Source organism: Antechinus flavipes, chromosome 1 (assembly GCF_016432865.1).
Source record: "Antechinus flavipes isolate AdamAnt ecotype Samford, QLD, Australia chromosome 1, AdamAnt_v2, whole genome shotgun sequence".
Taxonomy (NCBI): Eukaryota; Metazoa; Chordata; class Mammalia; order Dasyuromorphia; family Dasyuridae; genus Antechinus; species Antechinus flavipes.
The window spans coordinates 292,829,597-292,853,565 of NC_067398.1; the positions used below are offsets into that span (position 1 = coordinate 292,829,597).

The 23,969-nt window shown below is 34.6% G+C and overlaps 1 protein-coding gene across 1 annotated transcript in view; it reads right to left on the reverse strand.

The window, feature by feature from the left end:
• Positions 1-966: 966 nt before the first annotated feature.
• The window catches only part of SVEP1 (sushi, von Willebrand factor type A, EGF and pentraxin domain containing 1), a 362,611-nt gene continuing 339,608 nt past the window's right edge, over positions 967-23,969 (reverse strand). The window contains exons 45-48 of the mRNA XM_051962558.1: positions 16,053-16,148; positions 10,635-10,730; positions 4,249-4,342; positions 967-1,832 (exon numbers count right to left, since the gene is read on the reverse strand). Coding sequence (XP_051818518.1) covers positions 1,802-1,832; positions 4,249-4,342; positions 10,635-10,730; positions 16,053-16,148 — 317 coding nt within the window. The 3' untranslated portion in view covers positions 967-1,801. The remainder of the gene's footprint in view (positions 1,833-4,248; positions 4,343-10,634; positions 10,731-16,052; positions 16,149-23,969) is intronic.

Sequence of the window (23,969 nt, forward strand, 5' to 3'; positions counted from 1 at the left end):
CAGAAAATTTCTCAACTTTTAGTGAAGCTTTAGTTCCAACTCAAATCATGTAATTGTTTTCTTCTTTATTTTCCCAGTTCAACTCAGTGGATATAGCACTTGGAATTTCTTAGCATCCAGAAATAAGAACTGTAAATGGCAAAGCCAGGTACTAAGTCATTAACCATGGAAGAACAGAAAATTCTGAAGGTGGTGAATCTTGTAAGGCTTCCAGAGAGACTAGAGAGAACCTGTAATGGTTTTTGTTTGAAGATAGATTGGTAACACTTTTATTTCCCTTCTCACTGCTGAGCTCCCTAACTGCTCTGGAATAGCATAGAATCCTGTTTTTCTTTCATTTTCCTAACTGTTTTTGTCTTCTCTTTCATGCATTCCTCTTTCCTCTCTTTTTAATTATTATAAAATGTGTTCCTGGGCCACTTTCAACTACCTTTTCATTCATTGTGATCCCTAAATGTAAGAGGATTGTTGTTGCTTTGTCTCTTTTTTGTTTTATTGGTCTGGTGGGTGGGAGTTACAGTAGGACAATTATACAGTGGTTATTGGAGTGAAATTTTAACTAGAGAGAAGGAAAGAGGCTCCTTCAAGAATTGTGCCCTTGCTACCTGCCATCTCGGGGAAGGGGTGGGAGGAACGAGGGGAACAATTGGAACAAAAGATTTTGCAACTGTCAATGCTGAAAAATTACCCATGCATATATATCTTGTAAATAAAAAGCTATAATAATAATAATGATGAAAGAATTGTGCCCTTAGGCAGCCTGGCATAATGTATAGAGAGCTGGCTTTGGAGTCAAGAAGATCTGGGCAAATCACAACATTCCAATGTTCTAAAGGATTCTAATACTATAAGTTTCTGAAAAAATACCCATGTATCTTATTGGTAGAGGAAACCCCTCACCAGGAGTTCCCTACTCTGTTAAAATCACAGTTCTGGTAAAAGGAAACAAAAACCAAACAAAACCAATGCTTTTTGTAGCTCTTTATTTCCTAGGAGTTTCTTTCTACTATGAATTTTGCCTTCTCTTTCCGTGTCTATTGTTTGGGGGAGAAGGCAAAGTTAATTGAGCTTCTTTTATTTCCATGGCAACTGGCTATTTCTGCTGTCTAGCATCTCATATAGGGGAAGAGTTTAAGGGAATTAGTCTAATCACTAAATATCTAGCCAAGTTAAGATGAAAATTTTATTGTTTATAAACATTTCCAAGAAAATAATGCCACATTATATAGATGGGATGAACCAGAGTTTCTTCCTTCATTTATTCATCTTCATAGAGTATGGTGGCTACAAACTTAAATGGTGCTAGAAAATTGTGGGATAGTTTACATGCTATTAATATAACCAGTTATCTAGCTATGGCTTGACTTCTGGATTATGTGGTGGGTTTGGGAAGTCTATGGAATGGAAAGCCTGCATTATGCTGCTTGGCAGCAAAATATATATTTGGTAAACATATTTAAGAAGGAATTAAAAAATTGTGACCAAAATGTATACATGAAATTTCCCTAATAGATGGCAGAATATGTACATTTTATGTGGGCTTAGCAGCATATATTTAATATACATTTTTGCATATGAAAATACAGGCAGATTTTTAATGAAAAACTCAAGGGAAATATATATATCATAAAATTAAAACAGTAGAAAATAAACAAGGACAACACAAATAACAAAATAATTTTCCAAAAAAAGAAAAACCAGCACCATGTTGGATTTTTAATGTCCATGTTCCAGAATCCCCAGGGACTGGCTGGAAGAGATGATCTTGCCTTTTTGAGAGAGCCACTTTCCTGTAGGATAGTTAGAAGGGATGAAACCCAGTTTTTCTTTTTCTGTGAAGGAAAAAAAAAACCAAATCCATCTAAGTGAACTGCAGTCTAAAGAAATGACAGTCATGAGTGGAATTTAACCAAGGGTACAAGCAGTTTTAGGATGATGGATTCCTAAACTCTTTATAAGTTCATTTATGGATTGGCTTTTATTGATAGTATTTGTTGACTACTTAGTCTGTAAAGGATTTTGTGGGATATAGAGAAATTCCAAAAGAATAGTTCTTCTTTTAATTTATTTAAAGTTTTGCAGATGAGTTCAGCTTTACAGGATTGTAAAGTCAGTGATGGCCACTCATCTATGAAGTGTGATTTAGGTAGTTGATATCAAATAGAAACTGACACCTGGGGGCTATATATTGACTTAGGAAACAACAAATAAACACTATCTGTGTGTTTATTTATCTTTTCAATCTGGTTCAGGCAGCACTAGAGAGTTCTGCAGACAGGTAGGGGAAGTGGGCTGCAAGTTAGATACCTCTTATTTAGGGAAGGCTAGGAATACTAGGACTGACCTGTTACTGATTCTGGAAATTAAGTCATTATTGAGTTATTCATTATGATAGGCAAAAATTTCACCTAACCATTTAGCTGGAAGAGATATTGAGATAATTTATAGGATCAAATAAAATAATGTACATTAAAATATACATTCAAAAGTCTGCCCTCCTTTTTCCTTTTTCCATTCTCCACCTCCATTTTAATATGCCAAGATCTTAAAACTTGAAAAGAAGTGACTTATCTGTCCAAGGTAAAGTGTAACTCAACATTTGATGAAAACTAGAACCTAGGTTTCCAGATTCCAGACCTTTGTACCATAACACATCCTGAAATGTAAGCGGTCTATAGATAAATGATTTGAAGTCTCTGAAAAAGCAACCTTGTAGTGCTATTGTTCTGAAAGTCAGTAGAAAGTTGAGTCATTGATGCTTTCATTTAAATTCATTTGATCAGATTGCTTCCTTGGGAAGAGCAAAAAAATACTTCCCTGATGTCAAGAATTAAAATTATAACGCAGCTCTAGTACAAAATGACTTCTTAATGCAAGGAGTTATGGATGTTTTGCTGTTTGAATCTTGTCTCCTGGATCATAACTACATACAGTGAAAGCCTGATATAACATGGATTATTTACATAATAGACATGGAACTTTGATTTTCACCAGTAAGGAACATGTCCCATATTAACAGACTTTGGGATTTAGTTTATATCTTTACTATCTTGTCCCATTTTTCAAAGTCAGAAATAAAAAGAAGCTTTACTTTCTCACTAAACTGAACCAATTGTGAATATGAATTTCATTATTAATAAGAATGGTAGGAAAATAGACACTATTGAAGTTAAAGCTAACTAGCTTCTTCCCTTTCCTTCATTCAATACTTTTTTTTTCCTGCCTCCACTCCCTTTCTTTCTCTTCTTTTATTCCCTTCTCTTTCTCTTCCTCTTATTGCTCTCACTCTCCAGTGTGACCATGAGCAAGTCACCAATTCTGAGCCTCATTTTTTTTCCTTTCTATAAAATGGGAGCATTCTGTCCATCACTGCATTGCTTTAAAGAAAACATCTTATAATCTGTCAAGCACTATAAAAACCTGAATGAGTTGTACTTCCTGTCCTCACATTAAAAAAAGTTTTGAAATAAATCTACAATAAAGAACTTTTATGTTAAATGATGATGACCTTTCACTAAAAAATTTTTTTATAAGGAATGCTTATGGCAGATTATGTTTCTGCTTCCAAACATTCTTTTCCCAAAGAATTGAAGAAAAAAGCAATCAGAGCCAGAGAACTTTTGAGTTATCTTTAGCTTTTTCTTTCTGATATAACAAATATTGAACTTATTACAAAGGGGAAGCTAGTTCTAAATTCTTGTCACAGCTCCTTCCCTTGATGCCAACTTGCCTTTCTAGTCAATGTCTATCTCTTTTCTTTCCAGCTTGCTAAAAATGAGATGTACACCTAATTCCTTCTTTCCAAAGACCGGAATTTTTCTCTCCTTTATGATTTCAACAACATTACTACAATAGAGTGCAACATATCTACCCCAGCCAAGAATGGTTACTTCCCTGTCCTTTCTCTCCTGTTTTTCTTTTATTTTTAGTTCTTTTGGGATTCATATATTCATCATCTCCTCTGACTCTGATTCTTTTTGAACTCTTTTCAATTTTTCATGAGTAACTCTCTTATCTAGACTGGTCACCTCTAGGTATGATATTTCCCCCCATTCCAAGCATTTCTCTTTGCTCCCATTCTTTCCCTCTAGCATCTCCTGGCTTTTGTCATCAACTTGTTGCAAGCCAATGTTTTTATACAGAAGTTGTGACTGCTGGATTTCTCATTGAGTCACATGTGGAACTTAAATTAAAATGGCTTTGATTCATGGTTACCCTCAAGAAAATATCACTGTCTGTTTGACTTACCTTGAACAATCATGTCCAGTCCAAGTAGAGAGACAATGGCATCGATTTGGTCTGATGCATTTCCCACCATTTAAGCAGGGAGACTGACAAACAGCTACATTAAAAAAAAAATACATGTGTATTTAGTAGATATATATTTTTTCACAATTTATTTTTATTTGGTATTTTTTTCTCAGTTACATGTGAAAACAATTTTTAAAATTCATTCTTAAATTTTGAGTTCCAAATTCTCTCCTTCCTCCTTTCATATCCACTGAGAAGTAAGCAATTTAATGTACATGTATATGTGAATCATGCAATATATATTTCCATATTAATAATGTTGTTAAAACATAGACCAAAGAAAAAACCTTAGTTTAAAAAAAGTATACTTCAATTTGCCTTTGAACTACATCATTTCTTCCTCTGGGGATGAATAGTATTTATTTATTTATTTATTTATTTATTTATTTATTTATTTTACCATATGTCTTTTAGAGTTATTATACTGAGAATAACTAAGACAGCCACAGTTCATCATCTTACAATATTGTGGTTACTCTGTACAATATTCTCCTGGTTCTACTCATTTCATTTTGTATCAATTCATTTAAGTCCTTGCAGGTGTTTCTGAGAACACTCTGTTCCTCATTTCTTAAAGATCAATAGTATTCTATCACAATCATATACCACAACTCGTTCAGCCATCCCCCAATTGATGGGCAACCCCTCAATTTCCCATTCTTTGCCACCTGAAAAGAGAAACTACAATTTTTTTTTTGTTTAAACATAGGTGTAAAGGGCTGAAACTTGTGCTTAAATCAGAAAGTCCCAAGCACTTAAAGCTAATTACCTATTGGAAAATAACTCTATTAGCATATGTTTGGGATTTCTGTTCTCACAGTTGATGCTAGCTAATGCTTGGGGTTAAGAGAATTGTAGGTAAGGATCAGGGGATGGAGTGAGGGAGGAGAGAGAACTTCACTTGGCCTCAGGACAAGGAGGAGAAAAGAGTGGAGATTTTGGACTCTAGAATCAAGGAAGGATCCTTGGTAAAACTCCTTGCAGTTTTGTCCATCTCCTTCATTTCTCCCCCTAAAGACCAAGGACTTTTGCTTATCCTGACTCTGGCTGATTCTGAGGCCTCCAAGGAGCTAGCTCAGACTTTATAGTTTCTCTTCCTTTTTTGTTTTTTATCTCTTTAGACATAGAGATCTAGTAGTGGTATTACTGGGTCAAAGGGTAATGCATAAATCTTTTAAAGACCTTATTATTCAACTGAACAATCCCTTGTAAACACATCCCAAAATCTAATTACCTTATCTAATGGCTTTTTCTCAATCCTAGTCCTTCTTGGCTTTTCAGCAGCATTTGCTATTATTGATCACTTTCTCTCTTCTGGATCCTTTCTCTGCTGAATGTTTTTGTGACACCATTCTCTCCTAGTCCTCCCTGTACTTGTCTGTCCACTCCTTAGTCTCCTTTGTTGGAACTTCTAAGTACATTAACCATAGGTATTCCTCCAAGGGTCTCTTAGGACCTCTCTTCTCTTTCCTCCTTTATACTAGGAGCCTTAACTTTTGTGTGTGTATGTGATAGAGAGAAAAAGATATGGATCCCATTGGCTGTCAGCTGATCTTTAAGAATGCCTTCTCATACTAATGTTTTTAGATGCACAAAATAAAATACCTAGGATTTCAAATGAAACAAAGTACTTTCAAATACAATTATCAAAATGTAAAAAGCAAACCATGAATGCCATGGTAAGAACTTCTGCTTTATACTTTCACATGATAACATCAAGTTGTTAAAAGTTCAATATTTATCCCTAGGTAGAGGATTCCCAGATCTATTTATATCTAACCTAGCCTGGTCTCTCTTCTTAGTTCCAAATTCACATCATCAACTATTTTTTGGACATTTTCAACTGGATGTTTGGTAGGCATCTCAGATTCAAATATTCAAAACAGAACTCATCATCTTTTCCATCAGGCTCTCCTGTCTTCAACTTTATTATTTTTATTGTCCAGGGCTCTAAATCAGTCACATCCACAACTTCTATGTCATTCTTAAATCTTTACTTTTACTCATAATATATACTCAATTTGTTGCCAAATCTTATCACTTTTATAACAACTTTTACATATGTGCCCCTTCTCTCCACTTAGCCACCATTTGTATCATTTTTTGTCTGGACTATTATAATAACTTTTTAGTAGAGCTCCTTGATTCAAGCCTTTCTTCATTTTAATCCATTCTCAGGACTGCCAAAATGATTTTCCGAAAGTGAAGGTCTGTCATTTTACATACTCAGGAAACTCCAGACCACTTTGTCAAAATTGTTCTTTACAAAAACTTTATGAAATAGGTAGTAAAGTTACACTTAAACCATTTTACAAATAAGCAAATTGATCTCCTGAGGGATGAATTGATTTTTCTATAATAATCCATACGACATAGCAGATTCAAGACTTGAATTGTATTCTGTCATGTGACTTTAAATCTAGTGCTTGCAGACTAAAAATAGGATGCAAAATCAGAAATTTCCAAATCTGAGAGAAATTTGCTCTTGGCAATATATGGACAAGTTTTTTTCCCTCAGTGATGACAAAGCTCAGAGTAATGGTAGCAGATAAACAGATAATATCTGCAACTTATTAAAAGGAAAATTTCCCAGCAAAGCAGGTTTTAAGACAGTAAATAAAAGAATGAATAAATGGATAAAATGAGATGATGAGATGTTAAGATGTTAAGAAAATATGGCATGACTACAGCTATGTGTATATATTCCCAGATCCAGGAAAGGAATCTGATTTAATGAACACTTAAAAACGAAAACCAACCAAACAAAAAGACTTGGGGATAGGAAAGATTCACTTATTCTATTTATTGAGAGCTCTTTTATGTTACAGGTAATCGATGATTTAAAATTTGAATAGGGAGAGGAAAATTAGCAAGGCATCATCTCTTTACTCTTTATTGTCTGTCCTGCTTCTCTATGAATCTTTCAAATATGACATTTAGAAATTTAGAAATACTTTGTATTTTTTGTATATTTGTATATTGTACAAGTATATTATAAATATACTTATATATTTGTAACCATGAGGTCTTAGCAATCAATATTGGTAAAACCACTTGCTGAAACCATTTCTCATCTCCCATCTGCCATCTTAACTGTTTCAGTCAGGCCTCACTGATTGAGAATGTGCTGCTAGTCTGTTATATGCTTCAAGATCATGAGCTGAAAGGGACTTTAGAAGTCATTCAATTCAACTCCATTTTACAGATAAGAAAACCGAAGCACAGAAAACTAAGTGATTTGTTCAAGGTCACATGAGTAGTGGTAAGTAGCAGAGCCGGGATGCAAGGATGGTTGTTCTCATTTCAAATCCCAGGACCCTTTCTAGTAATTCCATGTGCCAGGCAGCTGCAGGTTAGTATGAAAACTGTCACCATGAACAATAAGAGCTTTCAAAGCTTAAAAAAAAAATCATTGAAAGTAGTATTTTTTTTTTCCTACGATAAAGCTAGAAAAATGGCCATGCTGTCTTTCTGTGATATCACCTACCGTTCACAAGCACAGAATTGTAGTGTAGGTAGTAAGAAGTGGGAGGCAGAAACTGAGAGGAACCTCCCTCCCCTCCAACAAACCATTAATCAAAACTTCAGTTCAAACAGAAAATATAATCTGAAAAAAGGCTGAGGAAGATAGATATTAAAAAATCTCCAGAGAGAGACGTTTTGTCCCTTTGCAGAGAGAGACATGGATGTAGTTCTAAATGAGAACCCATTTGCTGAGAGAATGAAGGTCTTTTTGCTAAGTCTAGCTTTGCTTTCATTTCACACTACAGGACATAAGAGTATATAGCTATTTCTTTCAAAAGTCACACTCATTGTGATTATCACACTGAATTGTAGAACTTTCCCAAATATTGGAACAAAAATTGAGATTTTTATTGCTCCCTTACCAGATCTTTTGAAAATTTAACCTTCAATAAATACCAAAATTGACATTTTTAATGTATTCTTTATACTTGGCTAGATGCTATGAGAGATACGAAAGAAATCCAAGACATTAAAGAGATTACAATGTATTACAATTACTAAAACACAATAGTATTTTAGAAGATTAGCTTGATGGCCCTGGGAAGAATGATTAGGAAGTTACTTCATTAGGTGGGTTAGCTATAGCAGACTTAAAGCTATATTATAAAGTTTATGATCATTAAAACCATTTGGTTCTGCCTAAGAAATAAATTGAAGAATGAGTGGAATAAATTAGGTTCACAAGACACATTAGTCAATGACTTTAGTATTATACTGTTTGATTAAACCCAAAGATTCCAGCTTCTGGAATAAGAACTCACTATTTGACAAAAATTGCTTAGGAAATTGGAAAATTATATGGTAGAAAGTAGATATTGACCAATATCTCACTCTCTACATCAAGATAAGGTGAAAATGGTTCATGATTAAGACATAAAGAATAATACTATAAGTAAATTAGTAGAACAAGGCACAGCCTAACTGTCAGATCTATGGAGAAAGGAGGAATTTATGGCCAAATAAGAACTAGAGAATATTATAAAATGTAAACTGGATAATTTTGATTACATCAAATTTAAAAGATTATGCATAAAAAAAACCCCAATGCAGCCAAGAATAGAAAAGAAGCAGAAATCTGGAAAATAATTTTTATAGCCAGTGTTTCTGATAAGGCCTCATTTCTAAAATATATAGAATTTAGGGTCATATTTATAAGAATACAAATCATTCCCCAACTGATAATTGGCTAAAGAATTTGAACAGAAAATTTTCAGATGAAGAAATTAAAGCTATATTCATATGAAAAAAATGCTGTAAATCACCTTTGATTAGAAAAATGTAAATTAAAACAACTCTGAAGTATAATTGCACACCTCTCCTATTGGCTAAGATGACATGTAAAGATAATAAATGTTGGAGGGGATATGAGAAAACTGGAACACTAAATTCATTGTTGGTGGACTTGTGAAATGATCCAACCAATCTGGAGAGCAATTTGGATCTATGCCCAAACTGTACATAATCTTTGATCCAAGAGTGTTACTATTTGGGTTGTATCTCAAAGAAATCATAAAAGAGGGGAAAAGGACATATGCAAAAATGTTTGTAGCAGCTCTTTTTGTGGTAGTAAGGAATTAAAAATTGAGTGAATACCCATTAGTTGAGAAATGGCTGAATAAGTTATGGCATTTGAATGTGATAGTGATGGTATTTCAAATGGAGAGGAAGGGAAATATCCAAGAGAAATTATAGAGGACATCTGGATAGAGGCTTGAGGAGATATAAAGATTCTCATAGAAGGGACAGAAGAGAGGCAAAAGTCAAGAATTTACTTCAAGATTACTCAGAAGAATTTGTGGTAACAAGTACAAAAAATCGTGCCCTTTTGAAAGGGAATTGGTATTGAGTGAAGGATGATGAGTTCAGTTTTGGATACAAAAAGAAATGTGGATAAGTAAATAAGTCTGTCTAAATCGAAATATTTATCCAAATTGCTGTAAAATTCAGTCACCCTTTTTGGGGTTTTATCATACCCAATTAATAAAAAACATTTGCTTATTATTTAATAAACCAAAAATCTAGAAAATCCTTTTCTTTCTTTTTTTTTTTTTTTAAGTCTCTGTCAGATTTATTTTCAGTGGAAAACTGGAAATTATTGCCTTTCTAGATGATTTGTCATAATTTTTTTTCTTTTGAGGCAATTGGGGTTAAGTGACTTGCCCGGAGTCACACAGCTAGGAAATGTTATATGTTTGAGGCTAGATTTGAACTCAGACTTCAGGGCTGGTGCTCTATCCACTGTGCCACCTAGTTACCCTGACCATCTGTTTTTATACTAATTAATACAAATCATTTTTTTCCCCAAGTGATGTTTTTACATACATTTCAGTGAAACAAAATTGCTTCTATTTACATGGTTTAGATCATTTAAAATGAAATATTTTCCTTTTTGGAAATTCCCTGCAATTCTTTGGGAAAATGCCAAGATTGGATCAAAATAAAGGATCATAGGTAGGTAAATAAAAAGGGCTGGAATTATTCATGTCTAATTTGTTCCATATGCCCCCACTCCAGATACTAAACTTCATGAAGGTAGGAAGGATGTCTTTTTGATCTCCAAATCTTGCCTAGCATATACATGACACCATAGTTCTATATAACAAGGAAGTATGTAATAAAATTCTATTGATTGGACTGAATTCCTGCTAATGGCTGGTACATCTCAATTACATCTAGATATCCAAGTCTAAGTATTGTTAATCTGTGTATGTTCAGCCTTCAAAGAGAAGAATTAAGGAACTCAAAATATAGTGTATTTAATTCTTTACAACTTTTGTAAGCTGCCAAAGGAAGCCTACCTGTATGACAGCGGGAGCCTGTCCACCCAGCTGAGCATTCACACTGATATGGTGCCACACAGCGGCCACCATTCAGACAGGGAAGAATACAAATTGCTGAAAAAAGCAGAAAAAGACAAGATTTAAAAAATACACAAAGATGAATAAATGATCATTATTTCTTTTTTTTTTAATAACTTTTTATTGATAGAACGCATGCCAGGGTAATTTTTTACAGCATTATCCCTTGCATTCACTTCTGTTCCGATTTTTCCCCTCCCTCCCTCCACCCCTTCCCCCAGATGGCAAGCAGTCCTTTACATGTTGAATGGGTTGCAGTATATCCTAGATACAATATATGTGTGTAGAACCGAACAGTTTTCTTGTTGCACAGGGAGAATTGAATTCAGAAGGTATAAATAACCCGGGAGGAAAAACAAAAATGCAAGCAGTTTATATTCATTTCCCAGTGTTCTTTCTCTGGGTGTAGCTGCTTCTGTCCATCTTTGATCAATTAAGGCTCTCTTTATCGAAAAGATCCACTTCCATCAGAATACATCCTCAAACAGTATCGTTGTTGAGGTATATAATGATCTCCTGGTTCTGCTCATTTCACTCAGCATCAGTTCATGTAAGTCTCACCAGTCCTCTCTGTATTCATCCTGCTGATCATTCCTTACAGAACAATAATATTCCATAACATTCATATACCACAATTTACTCAACCATTCTCCAATTGATGGACATCCTTTCATTTTCCAGCTTCTAGCCACTACAAACAGGGCTGCCACAAACATTTTGGCACATACAAGTCCCTTTCCTTTCTTTAGTAATGATCATTATTTCTAAGGGGAGTAAATCAAATTATACTCTAATGTAAAACCATAGTTGTACATTTTCCATATTACAAAAAGTCATTATGTATAAGAAACTTTATCATCAAAACTGATTTGGAACCAGGACATGAGGTAACTCACTCTGTTCTTGAATAGGGTCTCCTGTTTTATTTCTTGAGTATTGTTAAAACAATAAGTTATACTTCATTAGCGTTTAAGAATTTTGTTCTCCATTATCCTAAGGAACATTAACATTAAACAGTATTATCTACATTGTGTAGATTTAGATATGAAAGAATATTCAAATTTCATCTAATCAATTAACAAATAAGTGATCAATATGTTTGCAGATTTTAGGTATTGTAATTAGTCATTGATTTTTTCAGATAAAGAAACAGAGGTCCAAGAGTTAACTTGCTCAGAGTTCATGTAGGTAGGAAGAGACAGAGCCTTGATTTGAGCCTATTCCTTGGATTTAAATCTAGCATTTTGGGGGGAGTTAATGGGGGCAAAGTAACATGAAATCTATCCATGGACCCTTTGGAAGCAGCTATGTGGACTACAGTTTAAGAGCTCCTGGTCTAGAGGATTGAGTTTGTATGATTGGAGCAGTATAGCATATGGACAGGTGGATTCTCTCCATACCTATGCCTTTATTTCTGTTTTGGGATTCATTTGGTATCTATACCATGAATGAATGGTTGACCCCTATTCATGTGTGTGCGTGTGTGTGTGTGTGTGTGTATGTGCTGACTTCATAGACACAGGGATGAAGACTGACACGTTCTTATTATCCTTCCACAAGTAGCAGTTTTATGAATAACATTCATACAGACAACATAGTATCCAAATAAGCTAATGAAGGGTGGAGGGATTCAGGGATCATACATATAACAGCTATATTCTGGTAATTAGAATAAAAGTTGAATTAAGAGTTTACATATTTTGGAATGTCGATAGAATAATCAAATGGATCCTTATCCCTTCTGAACACTCCAAATATTTATTTATGAGTAGGATAGAATTTCTAGGCACCAAACAGAGGTCTGCCTTGAGTTTCCTTGAGATTTAGTATATAGAAGCTAAAAACTATTGTGTTTTTCAGTCATATCTAACTCTTTATGACCCATTTGAGGTTTTCTTGGTAGAGATACTGAATTTGCCATTTCCTTCTCCAGGTCATTTTACAGATGAAGAAACTGAGGCAAAAAGCCTCACAATCCTGAGGCACAGCATTTCATTGCACCTAGAATATTTAAAACAATAACCAAGAAACTTTATTTTTATATTCCTAGTATTTGGCTGTGATTCTTTTTTTTTTTTTCCTCTACCATGTCTGCCTGCTCAGAGATATGCAGCTGTATGTAAGGATCTAACCGAGCCTGACTGCTTCCTGAGATGCTAAGCCAGCCATGTACTAATGCTTTTTCTTCTTCTGTGAGATGAACCAGACTAAATTAGACAGTCTGGTTTTGCTAAAGCCCCTTGCTCTCTGAATATATATTATATTTTAATAAATCTCAGGGAGTCCTGCTCTGATGTTAAAATACTCTCTTCATTTGTAGGTATGAATGTTTATAAAAGTGGTGAAAACATTTCTTAGAAATTGCTAGACCTTCCCTTGCCACTGCAGTCCCTCTGTATGTCTTCAGAAATAGCACGTAGTAAACCAGCTGTCTTTTCCTTTTGATATGTTTAGAACTACAGCTTAAGTCAAGTTGGCAGATCACAATGCCATGAGTATAAAACTGGTTTCCTAAGATGAAGGGCTTTATTAAACACTGCTAAGAAAATGAGCCTTGACATTTTCACTAGTCAGGCTGTTTAATGATCTTGAAAACTCACTGTCCATACAGGTCTGATGCAGACACTGTAGCTAGAGGTATAGAAATAATGACAGATAAACAAAAATGACATAGAGAGATATTTGCAAAATGATGCAACTTAGATAGATTCAAAACTGGGTGAAAGACCAGTCCCAAGAGAAATAATAAATCAATAAATAGTCCAGACATGGGTTTATTGTTTTGTGTTTTTGAATGATATTTACAAACAAACAGATTTACCATATTTGCCTACCTTTACAACTTTGGTTATAGAGATTCAACCTGGCCTAATGGAGAGAATGTTAGACTTGATATCAGGAGGACCTGAGTTCAAATATTACCTCTAATAGTAGCTGTGTGAACATACATTACTTAACTGATCTGAGACTCAGACAGCTAACTAAAAGCTACAGGTGGGTTGAAATGAATGTCAATAGATAGCTTGGGTTAACAAGATGGACTGGGTTATCAGATAGGCTTCAATGAGCAAATATTTCTTTTTTTTTGTTATAGCATATATTAATAAAGAAGATGAATTAAACATTTAAGGTAAAGAAAACACATAAATGTGTGTCAGTGCTCTGGCAAGTTGGTTTATCAAATAAAAATATTTTCATTAGGTTAAGTTCTTTTTTGATTTAGTTTAAAATGATCACACTTTTGTTAGAAGATTTCTATGAGAGCCTGATTATATTATTGTTTCTTAAGGCAAGAGGCACTTCAAAAAATGTCTTGATATAAGTTCATTTGGATGAACTAATGAATCCTACCCACAGAAATCTGTTTCTTTTTATGGTTCATATATATCAATGTCAATGAAATTGGGAAGTTTAACACTCTCATAAGAAGAGGGATGTTTCTACTTTTTAATTAAGGACTACAAATTGCAATTTAAAAAGGAATGATATTTTAAAACACTAGCCAACTTCCTAGTTTTCTTAAGTAAGAAGAACTATATCCTTAATGAAATGTCTAAATTTTTCCTAATAAGCAAGATATTTGGCAGAAGTAACTAATAACAATGGCAAATATGATATACTTGCCCCTCTCTACATGTGGTAAGAAAAAAGAGGGCCTAGGAATTGTTTATAGGTAGAAGGCAACAGACAGGTGCTAGATTTGAATCCTGGCTTTATTACTTATTAGCTATGTGACCTCAGGCAAATCATTTAACTTCTTAGCTTTAGTTTTAGTTATACTAAGAATGGTATGGACATTCCCAACTCTAAATTTATGTACTTAAGAACTTTATTATAAGCACCTCTCCATAAGAAAGCTATACTCTTCCCTTGTATTGGATGAGATATGAATTTTAGATAGCTAGAATTTAATATCTGAAGCCAAAATTATATTCTATGATTCTATAGTCCACAAATTTAATGGTGGCAAAATAGGATAAAACTACTGTCCATACATGTAGCCAAGTGCCCAATTTAAAATTTTTTTTTTTGAGGGAGGAAAATAGGGCTTAGAGTGGTTAGAAGTTATGGGTTAGAACTATTATTGTTGGTGGTGGTGGTCATTTGTTCATTCTTTCTTTCTTTCTTTCTTTTTTTTTTTTTTTTTTTTTTTTTTTTTTTTTTTTTTCTGAGGCAGTTGGGGTTAAGTGACTTGCCAAGGATCACACAGTTAGAAAATGTTAAGTGTCTGAGATCAGATTTGAACTCAGGTCCTCCTGACTTCAGAGCTGGTGCTCTCTCTACTGCACTACCTAGCTGCCCCACTACTTTGTTCTCAATGAAATTAGAGCTGTAGGGAATTCCTGATAAGGAAATTCCTATTAGTCCATATGAGTAACTTACTGACTGAGCAACTTACAGTCTCAGAGAATTGCTTGGAGAAGTTAAACAATTTGCCCAGGGTAACATAGCCAGTATGTATCATACACAAGACCTGAATCTAAGTTTTTCTGATTCTAAAGTGGCTTTTCTCTCTTTCTTTAAAAAAAAAAAAACAAAACATTTTTATTTAAAGTTTTGAGCACCAAATTCTATCGCTTTCATCACTCACCCCTTGGGGGAGGGAGAGATGATAAACAATCAGATACAGGTTACACATGTGCAATTATGTAAACATTCCCATAGTAGTCATTTTGTACAAGAAGAGTCCAATAAAAGAAAAAGAAAGAAAGAAAATTAAAAACAATTTACTTCATTCTATAGTCAATCAATACAATTCTTTCTCTAGAGGTAGAAAGTATGCTTCATTATTAGTCTTTTGGGATCATCTTAGATCATTGTATTGCTGAGATAGCTAAGTCATTCACAGTTTGTCATCAAACAATATTGTTATTACTGTGTATAATGGTTCTCCTGGTTCTGTTCATTTTACCATTTATCAGTTCAGATAAATCTTTTCAGGTTTTTCTGAAATCAGTACTGCTTGTCATTTCTTATAGCACAATAATATTCTATTACAATCATATATCACAGCTTTTTTAGCCAGAACCCAATTGATGGGCATCCATTTGATTTCTAATTCTTAGCCTCCATAAAAAGAGTTGCTATAAATATTTTTCATACAAAAAGGTCAAGGTGATTTTTCTATCTACTGTGCTATTCTTCCACTCCATTTTAGTCACCAAATAAAATAAATTACTACAAAAGCAGAGCTCATTCTCAAGATAACCTTCTGACTCCAGACAAGTTCTCTGATGCTACACACATGCACACACACATTTACCATATATGATTCTGTTATGGGAGACGTTCATGTTTTTCCTCTAGGTATATACATTCACATATCCTCTCTAGAGGTTGTTAATAAAAGATACTCACGTTCTTCACAGAGGCGTCCCATCCAGCCTTCTAGGCAGGTACATGCATTGGGCCTTTGGCAAACTCCTCCATTTTGACACGGGAATCTACAGACAGCTGTAAAGGAAATGAGAATGATCATAAATCAATAGCAGTCATCAGAACCTCCATAGCTAATTTCCTATTCATAACCTGTCATTGATTCTCACTTATCTTTCAAGTGAGAAAAGCTGTGTTACTAAAGCTCCAAAAGGAAATTGATCACATAGAAACTTATTGACTGTCACTATAGTATAGCACTGCTTATCTCTATCCCTTGATTTATGAAATCTCAGATCTAATCAATTGTCTAGTGTATACAACCAGATGCTTTTAGAATACACATACATAACCACATTCAACATTCAAATTTCCTGATTCAGGGAAGCAGAAAATCAAGTCTTGGAGGGATCCTGGAAGGTCATTTAATTTCACTTATTTGTCTTTAAGGGAGGACTCTTAAACATATTTCACTCTAGGAAAGACAATTTCATGCTATCTCATTTTGGCTTCCAGTTTTGGATAAGGTGCTGCTGGCCTTTACATCAAAAAGAAGTAGCTTATTAAGATGCTTTTTCACATGACTGCACATCAATGAGCAAACATTTATTAAGCACTTACTATGTGCCAAGCACTACAATCCCTGCCTTTAAGGACTTCACGTTCTTCTGGAGAAGTATGGTATAAGTCTATGTTAAACATACAAAACAATCACTAATTATTTTTTGTTGGGAAGTTACAAACAGCTGATGGAATCTCTGGCAAAAAGCAGCATGAGCTAAGTAAGTCTCTTGAAGGAAGCTAGGGAAACCAAGAAGCAGCACTGAAAGCATGCCTTCAGAAGATGCAGAGACACCAAGATAGAGATGATGAATATCATGCTGGAAGAAGAGCACTAAGCAGGTCAGTATGACTGCACTGGAGAGTTTATATTGTTTAGTTATTTTCAGTCATGACTGACACTTTATCACCCCTTTTAGGATCTTTCTGGCAAAGATGCTGCAGTGATTTGTCATTTCTTTCTCCAGTTCATATGAGGAAACTGAGGCAAACAGGAATAAATGACTTGACCAGGATCATATAGCTAATAAGTATCTGAGACTAAATTTTAAGTCAGATCTTCCTGACTTCCAGGCCCAGTGTGCTATTATTCACTGGGCCACCTAGTTAGAGGGAAGAATGGGAATTATATGTTAAGAAAACTAAAAAGTTAGTAAGGGACCAAATTGTAAGGATCTTTAAATGCCAAAGGAAGGAATTTATTATTGAACTTTGAGGTAAACTAAAGTCACTGGAACTACAGTTTTTAAGCAGAGACCAGCTTTGAAGCCTCTGCAATGCTCTTTGAATGTCCACTTCCTCCTCTATTGGGTCCCACTCTGCCCATCCTTCCTTTCAGCCCTGAGCTATCTGCCTAAGCCTGCCTTCCTCCAGGAATGTCCTGTGCTTTGAATATAGCACTTCCCTATCTCCTCTAATCCCTCCCCCAGCTCAAAAAAATATCTTCTTCACTCTGGGAGATGACTATGAACCACTACATAGAATTCCCAATCCCTCTATTTTTGTTTGCCTGAATTTTTGATTTCCTTCATAGGCTAATTGTACACTATTTCAAAGTCCGATTCTTTTTGTACAGCAAAATAACTGTATGGACATGTATACATATATTGTATTTAACTTATACTCTGAAATATTTAACATGTATTGGTCAACCTGCCATCTGAGGTAAGGGATAGAGGGAAGGAGGGGAAAAGTTGGAACAAAAGATTTTGCAGTTGTCAATGCTGAAAAATTACCCATGCATATATCTTGTAAGTAAAAAGCTATAATAATAATAATAAAATATTTAGCTTAAAAAAATCTTGTTCCACCAGAGATATTAAATACATAATCCCTAGACCTTTTCAGTGCAACTGAACCAGATTGCAATATAATTGGGAGATACTTAATGAAATAAATAAAAAGACCATAAGACATAGATAATATCAATCCATAGTTTTCATAGTCTGCTGGGATGCTGGTGTATAGATAGTTAAGTGATCCCTGTTTCTATCTGAGTGTGACACCACTGTTTTGGATAACTGTTATTTGGAAAAAGTCTCATCAGAGGATATTAATGTTAGATAATGTCAAAGAGACAGATGTATTACCTAAGAAATACAATGAACCTAGATTCAGATAAATATATTCACTGACAGTAGATATAGGAAAAAAGCTTGTCATTAAGCTTCAGTTTACCTCTTTGTAAGTGTGTGAAAATATTTTGCCTGATTTATCTTGCAAAATTCTTGTTCTTGTAAAGACAGGAGATAGACACCAAAATGACATTTATGGATTGTAAAGGACTGGAACAATGATTTCATTGACAAAGGAAAATCGCAGGTGAGGAAGCTCATTCTACCAAAGCAGATATATACTTCTCTGCAATTTATAGTATTTCAGAGTGGCCTAGGATATGGGGAGGTCATGACATTCACAAAATCAGTCCCTGTCAAAGCTAAAATTTGAATCCAGGTATTAATGGCTTCAAGGTAGGCTCTCTATCCATTATGTTCTGTGACCTTGCTATGAGTTATAAAATATCATATGATTCTGAATTGCTGCTAATATAAGAGTGAATAGATTAATGATGAGTTTAGTCTTTTCTCATTTAGGTGCAGAATGGGCTTAGCGCTATCTAATGCTCTCTCATAATCAACATTTTTATCAATATCTTTAATGAAAATTTAGTAGAGCTTATCAGCTTTATATTTATAAATAAATGGATAGGATTCCATACAATTGTCACTAATAATGGTAGTTCAAAAAAAGATTGGGGTAAGGCTGAGTATGATGTGATTCTAAAAACAAAACCACATAGGAAAAGGTAAAAAGAGTAATTATAAAAATGAGGTGAGAGTAAGATTTGACAGAGGAATGAGATGAGAGGAAGGCTGGTAAATCTGGAACCCTACTCTCAGTGGGAATGGGTTAAAAAGGGAGCAACATAGATATGTAGAAGAGTATAAAAATCTTCTAAATTCAGAAAGAAATAAGAGGGTAAGGGGTTAAAGTGGGGGAAAGAATAAGGAAGGGATATTTAAAGGAAACACTACTCATATCAGATCAGGGTTAAAGAGAGAACAATATGTACATTTAAAAGAGAATAAAAGTCTTTTAAATTTATAAAAAAAATAAAAGGGTGAGGAAATGGAATAAGAGGGATGGTATAGAAGGATGTATTGAGTAACATAAATGATATTAAAGTAGGTAGATAAATGGAAATGGGATAAAAAGGGATAGGGTAAGGGAGAACTCTTTCAAGGATCCTTGAGGACAAGAGAGGGTTCCTTAGAGAGGGGGTAGATTAAGCAATAGAAGGGCAAGGTAGCTAATAGAAATAAAGGAGTCAGGAGGGATAGGAATTAAGAGATAAACACAATTATAAAATAAAGATTAATAGAATAATTTATTTTGTTAAAAAAAAAAAGCAGGTGTAATAATCATGATCTCAGATAAAGTAAAAGTTAAAACAGATTTAATCAAAAGAGAAAAATAGGGAAACTATTATTAGAAATATTAATCGATATTGTTTTAGACTATTAAAAACAATTATACAATATAAGGTTGGAATATTGCTGTGGTGTAGGAAAGGATGACTTTGTGAATAAGAAAAATATGGAAAAACTTGGATTTAAGAAGAAAGATGCTATCTACTTTCAGAAAAACAAAGGACAAACAAGCATTGTATGGGCTTACATAGATACATATGAATGTATATGTGTATAGAGATATTTCTATATATGCACATATATGTTTGTGTGTATGTGACATATGTATTATACATATATGTGTACACACACATATATGCGCACGTACACGTACACGTACACACACACACACACGTGTGGTGTATATCCATGCTTAATTGTAGCCTTTTGGGCCCAGTGGGGGTGGGGAGAAGGGAAAAGGGAAAAAAAAAACACATAAAAGTGTACAGTAGAGAACAAAAGAAAACCTACAAAGAAGCAAAGAAAAGATGGATGGCCCTGAACACAATGTGTAGTATTTATTATATAGGCTTTCTTGAAATGGAAATTTATTGCTTTATTTTTGAATCCTCTCATGTTTTGTTGTGCACATGGCAAATTTTTTCTTTTTTTTTTTTTCTATTTAAGTTCAAAAAATAAATAAATAAGTTTATACATAAAATTAAATTTAAAAACAAAAATGGGAAAAAAATTATTTATTTAATAGTTTAACAGTGACAGGCCTAGATATTGGAGTACATAACAGAATTAAGATTAAAAATAATTTCAAAAGGCTGAATTATTAGACTGAAACAAGCAATATGATACTTACAATTGAAAATATGATCTGAAAAATGACATGACAGGGGATTTCTGGGTTAGCAGTAGTTTGTATGAAAAAAAAGTTTTTTCAAAAAGTTGTTTAAACAGTTAATATGAGCCAAAATTATCATCTACTAAAGATGGCTGCAGAAATAAAACTAGTGATTAGATCATAATTGTTCTTATGTTTTTTTGACAGGATTAATGCCATCTACAAATTACATTTGAGGAGAATATTACTTTAAGAAGAATATTAATAAAGTATAAGTTTCTTAGAAGAGAGAATCTAGAGATAATGAGGTATTAAGAAATCATGCCATATGAAATATGATTGATGGACCTGGGTGTGTTTTGTTGGAAAAGATAAAACTAATAAAAGACTTGATGCATGTTTTTAAACATCTGTAGTGCTGTCCTTGTATTAGGGAAATTGCTAGAGGCAAAAGTGATCAAGTCTTCCCCACTATTTAATTGCAAATCTTTATAAATTGGTGGTTTTGTGGTTAGCCAGTAGCCATAACAGAACTGAAAGATAGTACATATACTTCATACAGCACAATTTCTTAATACCTCATTATCTCAAGATTCTCTCTTCTATTTATATAACATCCAGTATAGAAGAAATTAAAAGTATGTGCATGTGCGTGTGCAGGCGTGTATGTGTGTTTTAAGAAGACATGGATTACTTTGCTGTGAAGATAAAGAGAGGCATTTAGAGAAATAAAATAGTTGTCCATGGCTTTTTAATAAGTCTTCTTGTTAAATTGGATAACTTCTATTGCTCTCAGCTCTACTCCTTCTATAAAGAACCTATATCAAAGAAGAAACCTATTGTTGCTTTCATGAAGTAAATCAAAGGATCTGAAAGGTATAATTACATCATTCTTTCCATCCTCCCACTTCATGATTTTCTCATCACTGTTCTTGCATAAAGTCATCCCTTCATTCAAAAAATTTTCAGTCTTTTCATAAAGCAAGAGTGATCATTATATTGTAATGGCTCCTTTGAAAATTTAATCCAATTTACCTCAATTGAATAAGCATTTATTAAGTACCTGTGATGCACCAGGCACTGTGGCCTACTAGGGATGCAGAGACAAAAATGTAGGGAATTTATTCCATTGAACCGAACTGCTTCTCACTTGAGACAAAGGAGGACACAAAGTGGAGCACAAGAAACTAAGAGGGGAGAGCAGCAGAGGATAAGGTGGGTACTTGGGGATGTTGGGTGAGAAGTTGTAAGGTTTCTCAAATCTTATTGATAAGTGACATGTAATTCTAGTCTTGTTGGTCCTAGGTAAGTGAACTTTGAAACTCTTTATTGGAATGGGGAGAAAGAGGCAAAATCTCCTTGTTCTATCTCAGTTTGAACAAATATTGTGCAAAAAAGAGAAAATTCTGAATATTGAACCTTTGGTTTTAATCAAGTTGGTCTAGACTCTATCCAATGAACATGAACTGCCTCTGTGCTTCCACTCATGCTCCTTTCCTCCTTGAACAGTATTTCTTTTTCTACTTCCCTTATACTGTAATGCCAGATAAACTGAGCAGGACAGAGATTAGAGACCAATTTAATAGTTTATTAAATAGAGAGATATATTGTGACCAAACGGATCCATGGTTGGTTCCAGGTCTGGATGAGACTATGGTCTCAAAGAATCCAATACTGAGTATAGGGACAGCAAGATTTTTATAGTATAATAAGAACAATGACATAATGGGGGAGGGATTGGATGGGAATAACTTAATGGGGAGGAGGTACCTAGGATGACACAATGAAGGGAGGTACTGGAGAGGTTACTGATATTCTAATGATGTATAAAATGGCTATTTTTAGCCTGTCAAACATTAAGAAGGAATGATTATAGCCTAAAAGATATAAAACCTTTATCTCATCAAACATGAAGAGGGAAAGGTTATAACCTGAGGCAGAGTAAATAGGACAATGGGGAAATTAGGTCAGGACATTAAAAGGGAACTATGGCACAACAATACAATTCCTTCCTATCTTTTAAGGTCCAGTACAGAGCTACCCTTTTCTTTTAAAAAAATAACAACTTTTTACTTTTCCAAATACATGTGGCTAGTTTTCAATATTCACCTTTGTAAAACTTTGTTTTGCAAATTTTGCTCCCTTTCTCTCCTCCCTTCCTCTAGATAGTAAGCAATCCAATATAGGCTAAACATGTGCAATTCTTCTAAATATATTTCCATATTTGTCATGCTGTGCAAGAAAAATCAGATCAAGGGGGAAAAACATGAGAAAGAAAAAAAAAGCAAACAACAACAAATAAAGTGAAAATACTATTCAATCTCCATAGTTCTTTCTCTAGATGCGGATGACTCTTTTTGTTGTGCCACAGTTCACTTTTATTATCCTGACTCAGTTTCCCTAATTATCCTGACTCATTGTCCTGCCTCAGTTTCTCTGAATTGTGACCTAATTGTTCTGCTAAATTCTGCAAAACTACCCCTCCCTATCAGGAGGGTTAGTCAGAATCATCAGAATATTATTTGATAAGAACAAAAGATCTTATATTTTAGAATATCAGAATGTCTCTCCCAATCTATCAGAATATCAGATACCATCTTATCAAGATGCCTCTCCCCATTAATGTCATCCCCATCTCTGGTGGCTCCCCCTACCCTGTCAGAGTTCCATTATGGCTCTTAGCACCCTGACTCTGCCCCTGCCTCCGTCTACCCCCTGTGCCTGAGCCATATGTATATAATGTCATTGAGAACTCACATTGTTTGCTAAATTCTTGGAGACCATAGTCTCATTCAGCCCTGGGACCAAACCATGGATCCATTTGGTCCCAGTAAATCTCTCCCTTTCAAATAAAATATTATAAACACTCTATCTTGCCTCAGTTTCTCCGGCATTACATTTTCATCACAAGTCTATGGGAATTGCCTTGAATCACCTCATTTTTGAAAAGAGCCAAGTCTATCACACTTTATCATCACATAATCTTCCTGTTATTGTGTACAATGTTCTCTTGATTCTGCTCACTTCTCTCAGCATCAGTTTGATGGGGAAACCCTGAAAACTGTTCTCCTGGAAATTGTTCTTCTTGACCTTTGGGGTGAGCCCTGAAATTCTACTGACAAGGACCTGCTTTTGGGGGCAATTAAGTGGTTTCATTAAGATTGGCCCAGGACCACTCACTATTTAGCTCAAACTTAAGTAATTTCATTTAGCTGGAGATCTAGATTTCTATCCAACCCTATTGAGCTGAAAATTGGCTCAAGACCACTCCAAGTAAGTGGTCTCATCTAGGCCTGGGGACAGTGACAACATTGAAGGAATCTCATTCAATTGAAACCTCAGTTTCAGATTCCTTATAAAAATGGACAACTTGGGGCTCATTTCTTTGCAGAGGCCCCAAAGCAGGACCATGCCAGGCCAAGGAACCCATCTTTCTCCTTGGCATAGCTGCCTGCCAGGACCTGCTGAAAAGACACCCTCTTCTCAGAGTTAACACCCCTCTTATCTCTCTCTCTCTGCCAGGATTTCTCTGCTAGACTTTTACTTCTCTGTCAGGACCTTGCCGCTGAGGAAGTC